Consider the following 9,957-nt stretch of genomic DNA (forward strand, 5'->3'; position numbering starts at 1 on the left):
CATCAGACTGTAACCTCCTGCACCCTTACCCTTTAGATTTGCATCTCTCCCTCACACACTTAATTCTCCAGTGTTAAACCACAAGGTTTATTGATTCAGTCTCAGAACTTCCTTTCCATTGCAGGGACACACATGTTTTCTGAGACCAATATCAGGAGCACAAGACTAATGTAGTCAGAGATGGCTCAAGTACTGGCCTGTCTCATGGTGATTGAGTCAAGATCTCGCATAAGGTATATAGATGGTATAGTAGGGAGAGAGGGAAGCAGGATGTTAGTGAGAGTGTTACATTGTATTCGAGTGATGTACTGACAGAGCTGAATACAGCTAAAGATATGTTGAAGTTGTGAGAAATGGATTTGAAACTGATGCGTTTGGAAGGTGTGTGAGGCTGAGCTGGAGCTGATGTGAATGCCAGCTGTAGATCCTGAGAGCTGGATATGCTGCTGACTGAGAGATGGGTATGTGGTTTCATGAACAGTCTGAAAGGTCACTGGTGTTATGAATAGCAAAAGGAAGTGCCGTGCAAAAACTTGTAATAATTGGTCATGTAAACCTTTTCTTGAAGCTATCTGAGAAATATGGCAAAGTGTTTAGCATCAAGCTCGGACCCACAACTACAGTGGTGCTGACTGGCTGCGAAGCAGTGAAGGATGCCCTCGTGAACAATGCAGATGAATTTGGAGAAAGAGCACACATCCCAATATTTGAAGCACATTCAAAAGGACATGGTAATTTGCAGCTTTAGCTTAATTGTTGTATAATTTAGAAGTCAAAATCAGGCTGTATTCTGTCCCTGTTCGGATAATGAATACTTTTCAGTGTTTTGTACAGGTTAGTTTGTTTTAAAGCATTATATTTTAAAGAACTTTGAAAGATAAAATTTATATATGAATAAGATTATAATTAATTCATTGTAATTTCTAAAACATACAATCGTGCAATATCCAAAAATGATAGCCATTAGGGAGCATTTGGTGATGTTGGTGTGGAGATGTTTAGTAAATTCATTGAGCAACTTATATTCCATGATTTCTACAGAGATGCTAACACAATATTTAGTAATACACAAAGGTTATACTGTGGGTTTGGGAACATAATTTGCTTTGACACGGAGTGAGACCATGGCTCATCTGTGAAAAAACTCAATTCTGCCTCAAGCTTCTGAATACCTTTACTGAACAGGAGCCTTTTGAGCTCCAATCTAAAATTAATATTTGACCCTGTGTCACCTGCGATTTATGTTACGTGAAGGAGGGTAAGAGAAAGTTTGTGTAGAGTATAAATGCTGGCATAGAGCATTTGGTCCAAATGACTTGTTTCTGTACTGTAAATTCAATATAGACCTGTATTGTAGACAACGTAATGCCTTACACATATGATCCTAATATCTCCAATAATAATTTCAAGGCTTCCAACACTTTATATTCAATTTATTTGCTGACTGAAGAAAATTAACTCAATCTATTAAATGCAAATATCTTTATATTTGATATTTGTATGACTTTTCTAATGAAAAAGCTTTTAAAAGCTTTTGTGCACACAATGGTGTTGTGAAATGAAACAAACATTCTCATATACAGCCATCAGCTCATCAATCCCATGTGGAGTGTAACACAGCTTGAAGTAGTGCAGAGAACCCACTGCACTGCCATACAATCTACTCTCAGCTGTGGCGCAATCAGTAGCATTCTTGTCTGAGTCAGACATTGTTGGCTCAAGTTCCACACAGAGATTTGAACATATAATACTCCCAGGAAAGGTGAAGGAAACTTCGAATGACAAGACATGTGGAACATCCAGTCAAGAGGAAGAAGGAAGCTTACTTAAGGTTGAGGAAGCAAGGATCGGACAGGGCTCTAGAGGTCTACAAAGTAGCCAGGAAGGAACTGAAGAATGGACTGAGGAGAGCTAGAAGGGGGTATGAGAAAACCTTGGCAGACAGGATCAAGGAAAAGCTCAAGGCGTTCTATGCTTACGTGAGGAACAAGAGGATGGCCAGAGTGAGGGTAGGGCCAATCAGGGATAGTGGAGGAAATTTGTGTGCGGAGTCAGAGGAGGTAGGGGAGGTCCTTAATGAATATTTTGCTTCAGTATTCACCAGTGAGAGGGACCTTGACGTTTGTGAGGACACCATGAAACAGGTTGATGTTAGGAAGGAGGATGTGCTAGAAATTTTGAAAAACATGAGGATAAATAAGTCCCCTGGGCCAGGCGGGATATACCCAAGGTCACTACGGGAAGTGAGGGAAGAGATTGCTGGCCCTTTGGCAATGATCTTTGCATCCTCACTGTCCACTGGAGTTTCACCAGAAGATTGGAGGGTAGCAAATGTCATTCCTTTGTTCAAGAAAGGGAATAGGGATAATCCTGAAATTACAGACCAGTCAGTCTTACTTATGTGGTGGGCATATTATTGGAGAGGATTCTCAGAGATAGAATTTATGATTATTTGGAAAAGCACAGTTTGATTAGAAATAGTCAGCATGGCTTTGTGAGGGGCAGGTCATACCTCACCAGCCTTATTGAATTCTTTGAGGATGTGACAAAACACATCGATGAAGGTAGAGCAGTGGACGTGGTGTATATGGATTTTAGCAAGGCATTTGATAAGTTTCCACGTGGTAGGCTCACTCAGAAAGTAAGGAGGCATGGGATTCAGGGAAATTTGCCTGTCTGGATACAAAACTGGCTGTCCAATAGAAGACAGAGGGTGGGAGTAGATGGAAAGGATTCAGCCTGGAGCTCGGTGACCAATGGTGTTCCGCAGGGTTCTGTTCTGGGACCTCTGCTCTTTGTGATCTTTATAAATGACTTGGATGAGGAAGTGGAAGGGTGGATTAGTAAATTTGCTGATGACATGAAGTTGTGGACAGTGAGGAGGGCTGTTGTAGGTTGCAATGGGACATTGACAGGATGCAGAGCTGGGCAAAGAAGTGGCAGATGGAATTCAACCCAGAAAAGTGTGAAGTGATTCATTTTGGAAGGTCAAATTTGAACGCAGAATACAGAGTTAATGGCAGGATTCTTGGCAGTGTGGAGGAACAGAGGGATCTTGGGATCCACGTCCATAGATCCCTCAAAGTTGCTACCCAAGTTGATAGGGTTGTAAAGAAGGCGTATGGTGTCTTGGCTTTCATTGGCAGGGGAATTGAGTTTAAGAGCCATGAGGTTATGCTGCAGCTCTACAAAACTCTGGTTAGACCACACTTGGAATATTGTGTTCGGTTCTGGTCACCTCATTATAGGAAGGAGGTGGAAGCTTTAGAGAGGGCGCAGAGGAGATTTATCAGGATGCTGCCTGGACTGGAGGGTGGGTCTTATGAGGAAATGTTGAGAGAGCTAGGGCTTTTCTCATTGGAACAAAGAAGGATGAGAGATGACTTGATAGAGGTGTACAAGATGATGAGAGGCATAGATAGAGTGGATAATCAGAGACTTTTTCCCAGGGCGGAAATGACTATTATGATGGGGCATAAATTTAAGGTGATTGGAGGAAGGTATAGGGGAGATGTCAGAGGTAGGTTCTTCACACAGAGAGTGGTGGGCGTGTGGAATGCGCTGCCGGCAGTGGTAGTGGAGTCAGATACTTTAGAGACTTTTAAGCGACTCTTGGATAAGCACGTGGAGGATAGTAAAATGTAGGGTATGCAGGGTAGATTGAACTTATGAGGGTAATAGGTCCGCACAACATTGTGGGCCGAAGGGCCTGTACTGTGCTGTACTGTTCTATGTTCTATGTTCTAGTGGAGGAATACTGTATTGTTAGAAGTACACTCCATGGAATTCCCATCTCATTCCGGTGGGAATAAAATGTCTTGTGGTATTACTTAAAGTACAGTAGAGAACTTCTTTCCTGCTGTCCTAGCTATTATTACATTAAGTTATGAGGAGACATTATACAAATTAGGCCTGTTGACTGTTGAATTTAGAAGGTTAAGGGATGATGTGATCAAAGTCTATAAGATACTAACAGGAAAATTATAAACAAGAAAAGGAACAGATAAAGAAACAGGCTATAAATAGTAAGTACAGATAAAATATTTCCATTGATTGGGGATTCTAGAACTAAGGGCATGGTCTGAGAAGTAGGGCCAGATGATGCAGGAAAATTTTATTAGGAAATGTTTCTAAACACAAAAAGGATGGCAGATGTTTGGGACTCTCTTCCACAAATGGCAATGGATGCTGGATCAGTTGTTAATTTTAAATCTGAGATAAGTAATTTTTGTTAAACAATGGAGTTCGACCAAAGATCAGCCAGAATCTTATTGAAGGGTGGAATAGGCTTGAGGAGCTGAATGGCTTACTTGTGTTTTTATGTTGCTGCGTTTCTATTTGTCCCTCCATCAACATCTCTAAAATAAACAGTTTTGGAAACTTACTGTGTGTAAATTGGTTCGCACATTTATAATGTTCTAACAGTGACTTCACCTGAAAAATAACACGGGGACTGATGTATTTAGGATGCCCACATGTTGCCTCTAGAAGTGAACAGTAGAAATATTTCACTGCAGAAATGCAAACTTTTCTCAGCACATTGTGTACAATTTGCCGCATTGCTCATGCCCTCGATTCTATGAGAAAAGTCGTCAGTTGAAATGAGGATTACAAGAGTCACAGTGTTTGCTTCTTTCTGATGGATTTAATTTAAGGTATTGTTTTTGGTCATGGGGAGTCATGGAAGCAAATGCGAAGATTTGCTCTCACCACTTTACGAGATTTTGGAATGGGTAAAAAAACCATTGAAAACAAAATAATCAAGGAATCAGATTTTCTGGTAGAAATGATTGATTCTTATGAAGGTGAGACTCTGTAAGGTAAATAAACAGAATTACCACTATTCCTTTTCTCTGTGTGCTTGAACCTGTTTACAAATACCAATGTACACAGCAAGGGACTATTCAGGCCATTGTATTCTGCTAGCTCTTTGTAAGAGCAATCCAAAACTAATTGCAATTATTGCTGCATGCCCCCTTCTGATGCGTATCCAATAGATCACATCCAATTGGTATGACCAACTAGTTCATAGATTTCTAGTTCATCCATATCTCAAATTATGCAGTTCCCTAGCATAATTTTGGTATTGAAGCAGTCTTGAAAAATTCTGTTGAGAGTTTCTGCTGTCTCCTGTCTATTTTCCTTTAACAGCCAAGGGAACAAGATTCTGGGTCTCATGTAAAAAACTATGCAACTGTGATTTCCTGTAAAGTTCAATACTCGATTGAGTATGATTTTTAAAGTTTCCTTTGCAGGACAACCATTTAATCCAACTTTCCAAGTGAACTCTGCTGCAGCCAATATAATTTGCTCTATAGTTTTTGGTGACAGATTTGATTATGAAGATGAAGGGTTTGTCAGTGTACTAAAGAGAATGAATGAAAATGTTCAACTTCTTGGTTCACCTATCATTCACGTAAGTCTTATCTTGTATTTGACTAGTAAAACTTTCCAGAAAAGATCATTTGCAACTTTCAGTAATGGGAATCTGTAAGTGGTGTCAGCAAATCTATGGTGCAATTTAATTGACCATTAATTGCCCAGTTAGGGGCCTTAATTGGCATGAGGGCAAGCAGGCTGCCCTAGGCTTGACCCTCCTGCACATAACATGATGGGTGAGTTTGGGGGCGGATGGAGGGGTGGTGGCACTTTGTCCACAGAAGTGTACAGCCTCCCTGGACTGCAAACCTGCCCGTGAAACTATATCCTACAACTCAGTTTTGAATAGATTCAATATGTGCTGTCAGGGGGAGCGGATTCCAATGTTTAATGACATTTTGAAAGAACAAATCAGTCCCCATCTCAGTTTGCAATGGGGGAATTCTTAATTTATTGTCCTGGTTCTAAATACTTTAACAATTGAAAACATCCTCTCACCTACCCTGTCAAGCTGCCTCTGAATCTTGAGTTCAGAAAGAAAACTACTACTCATTGAAACTAAAACATAGGCCTGTCCAACGCAGATGGCAATCATTTAGCCCGGTGTTCCTACGCTAATTCTTTTGAAAGAGTTATCCAGTTGATCCAAGTCCCTTCCTCATTCCCATAACTCAGCAAATTGATTGTTTCATCCAATTCCCCTTTGGAAGATCTTGAATTTTTTTACACAGCTCTTTCAGGCATTGTATGATGCTAATGATAATAAAAACCTATAGTTAGTCACAATGTTTAAAAACACGTTGCATCTACCAAAGATTCATAATATTTTGAAGATTTATCACTTTTTAAAATTGTGATTATTTAGATGTGAGCAGGTAACTGGTTTGCTTTGATATATACACAAATAACATGATGTAATTTTGATTCTGCAGCTGTACAATGTATTTCCCCTCCTGAGATACCTTCCAGGGCCACACAATAAAGTTTTGATCAATGCAGAGAAGAACGTTAACTGCCTCAAAGGATTTTTCAAAGAAAATCTTCAGAAACTAGATGAAAGTGACCTGAGGAGTTTTGTTGATGTATTCATGGTCAGACAACAGAAGGTAAATGCTCCACTTCCTTTTAAAGAATTTTGACACCTTCCAGAGGTTATATTTATGTATTGCAGAAGAAGGGTCAACTTTGTTCATTTCACATTGCAATGAGAGGCTGAATAGACTCCTTTTATGCTGTAAATGTATATGATTCTAGATAAAGGCTGTGAAAAGAGTCATTCTTTTTATAAAGAAAGAACTGGCGTTTGTACTGTGACTTTCATAACCCCAGGATGCCACAAAGCACGTTACAGCTGATGAAGCAGTTTTGAAGTGTCGTCTCTTTTCTGATGTGGATTTGTCCAACATCAATAAAATCTGGCCAGAACCACATTGCTGTCTGTGGGAGTTTGCTCTGCTAAGATTGGTTTTGCACTTCCTATTGGCCTGTTTCCACACTGTAGGGATTCTATTATTCTACATTATCATATCGGCTGCATGACAAAAACCACTTAATATTGACTTTAAGGTGCTTTGAAACATCTTAAGGTCTTGAAAAGCACAATGGAATAGTTTACTTTACTATACATCGACCTAATATGCAGACAGCACCTCAGAATAATATCTTATCTGAAGACTGTAACCCCTGACAGTGTAATATTCCTCAGTACTACATTGGAGAAAACACACAGATGCCTCATGTTCCTAATCCCTATTTTGTGCTGCACTTCCTAATAATCCATGAGCCAAGTTAAGTATGTATCATAGGACATACGGTACAGGTCCCAATACAATTCTGAGCTATTGCATTGTTAATTTTGCTTTTAGGAATCAGACTTCCATCAAGACAACTTAACGTACACGACAGTGCACCTGTTTGCTGCAGGGATGGAGACCACCTCAACCACACTTCATTGGGGAATGCTTCTGATGATGAAATATCCAGAGATCCAGAGTAAGAAGCACTCTTATTAATTCCACTCTGGAGCTGACCTTGTTGTATGATTTTCAATGTCTCATATCTTCCATTTACCGTGATTGTGATTTTGAACTTATTCGAAAATATAATGATACTTCCAATGACTTTAAAAACGTGCTCGGTTTGCAGAAAAGGTTCATGAGGAAATTATCAGAGTTATTGGATCGGAATGACCTCCCAGAGTTGAAGATCGGAAAGATTTGCCTTACACTAATGCAGTGATCCCATGAAATCCAGAGGTTTAGTGACATTGCACCAATGAGCGTAACACATGAAACAACAGTGGATGTAAATTTCAGAGGATACTTCATTCCAAAGGTACCCTCAGGAAAGGACGGCTACATTCAGGGCTGGATATACAGATAATAGGGAGGAAGAAAAGGAACTTTGAAAACTGGTTGCACTGTGCAGCATTAGTACCTGAATGACAATCTCATCAACTTAGATATACCATGTTATGTACAATAATACAGCAATGTCTGATTGTATTTGGGTACATTATTAATGTTGCAATATCTGCAGGTAATGGAAGAAAAAACAGAGGAGTGAGGAACTAAATTGACAAGATACGCCTTGACCCCAACATTTTGTATTTGCACAGTCTCTCTTAATGTAGTAAAGCATCCCAAGGACCTTCACAGGAGAGTTATTGAAGAATAATTAATACCAGAAGCAGCAAACTGAGATACATGGACATATAGCCAAAAGCTTAGTCGAAAGGCAGGTTTTAAGGAACTCATTAAAGGAGGAGAAAGAGATAGAGAGGGGATCGAGTTCAGGACCCATGCAACGCAGACACAGCCAGCAATCCTGCAGAAATTAAATTCAGTGATGCTCAGGAAACTACAATTAGAATGTAAATGCTATTTCTAAATTTCAAATGCATTTATCAATGAGCAACTGTTCAATTATTTTTTATAGTTCCTTTGGATTATAACAATAAAAACACAATATAGAAATATAAATTTTAATATTTTTAGGGAACCCAAGTAATTCCAGTGCTGACCACTGTGCTGTATGATAAAACCCCATGGGAGAAACCTGATGAGTTCAACCCATCTCACTTTCTGAATGCTGAGGGCAAGTTTGTGAAGAGAGATGCCTTCATGCCATTTTCTGCAGGTAATAGAACTTATTAATGTTTGAATGATATGGGAGTGAAATATTCCCTCCCTGGCTGGGGAGAATAAGATGTAGGAGTTGCATCTTTGAGAGACTTTTAATTCTATTGAGGGGAAAGGCAATGGTGGGTGTGCTACAGTATAAGGAAAATCCAACTCAATATCTGTGCACATAGTTTTTAACTAAGGGATTGAGACATAATCAGCAATGGGAATCTGGGGTAATGTCTCTGTTCCCTTGGTCTGTGAAAACCTATTTATTTCCACAAAGATAAGATTAATTGCTGGTACACTGGAAATTACTTGATTAATCCTTGATTAGAGATGTACCTTTCACAACTGCAGGGCATTTTAAAGTGCTTCTCGTCAATATTCTAGAATTAAAATCATTGTTGAAATGTAGGGAATCTCTGCAGCCATCAGTACACAATGGCAGACACGGCTACAATTTGAAGTGTTAACTGGAAACTAGCCCCTCTGACAATGCAGCTCTTGCTTAATACCACAGTGAGAGCACCAGCCTAGATTTAGTGTCCTGGGTTCTAGACTGGTGCTTGAATTTACAGCCTGCAAGATGAGTGTACTACTCACCGAGCTGTGGTCAGCAGCTTGTGTCATTGATAAATTTCACCCAAACCTGGTACTTGTTCAACTTTAAAAAAGCTGATGGAATAGTCAACAGTTGGCTGACATTAGTTGGTTATTTTTTACAAACATTTGTAAAAAGCTTTTGAGAATTTTTACCTCTCCTCCTGAAAACAAGTCAAAATGGAGAAGAAGATTCCAGTTTCTCAGTGGTTGCTGAAATGAGTTTGCCAAAAATCCTTGGACTTTCCTTTTCCAGTTTCTCAGTGCTCTGCTCTGCTATAATCTCCTTAGTGTTCAAATTCTAACTTATGCAGGGCAGATCTCAAGCTAACTGGCCTCTAGTTTCCTGTTTTCAACCTCCTTCCATTCTTCAATTGCAGGATTGTATTTACTGCTTTTCAGTCTGATGGAACGTTTCCAGAATCTAGGGAACTTCGGAAAATGAACACTAATGCATCTACTACCTCATTAGCCACCTCTCTCAAGACGTTAGGGTGAAGTCTACCAAGGACTGGGGACTTGTTAGCTCACAGTTCCAGTTTGTTCAATACTGTTTCCCGAGCGATCGGAAGGTAACCATGTTTCTGTCTCCCTTCCATAACCTGATTGATAACTAATAATGGAATGTCTTTTTGTGCCCTCTATAGAGGAGATATAAGTAAAATATTTATTTATTCCTTCCAACATTTCCTTGTTATCCTCTGCCAACTCTCTATCCTCATTCTTTACAGTATGAACACTGACTTTCCTCACTCTCCTCCTTCTGAATACTTGTGAAAACTCTTGCTGCCTGTTTTCACATTTCTAGCTAACTTTCTCTCCTGCTGTAACTTCTTTCTCCGATTAAGCCTCT

The 9,957-nt window shown here is 39.6% G+C and overlaps 1 protein-coding gene across 1 annotated transcript; it reads left to right on the plus strand.

The window, feature by feature from the left end:
* Positions 1–509: 509 nt before the first annotated feature.
* Positions 510–9,592, plus strand: LOC125481659 (cytochrome P450 2K4-like; the record flags this gene model as incomplete). Its single annotated transcript, XM_048593504.1, is given in 9 exon segments — positions 510–731; positions 4,656–4,805; positions 5,256–5,416; positions 6,312–6,485; positions 7,245–7,371; positions 7,525–7,619; positions 7,621–7,713; positions 8,376–8,517; positions 9,485–9,592. Coding segments are annotated over 9 exon segments (1,229 nt in total), but the record flags the coding sequence as incomplete, so codon positions are not given.
* Between the last annotated feature and the right edge of the window lie 365 nt (positions 9,593–9,957).

Source organism: Rhincodon typus, unplaced genomic scaffold, assembly GCF_021869965.1.
Source record: "Rhincodon typus isolate 14 unplaced genomic scaffold, sRhiTyp1.1 hic_rhity00002976, whole genome shotgun sequence".
Taxonomy (NCBI): domain Eukaryota; kingdom Metazoa; phylum Chordata; class Chondrichthyes; order Orectolobiformes; family Rhincodontidae; genus Rhincodon; species Rhincodon typus.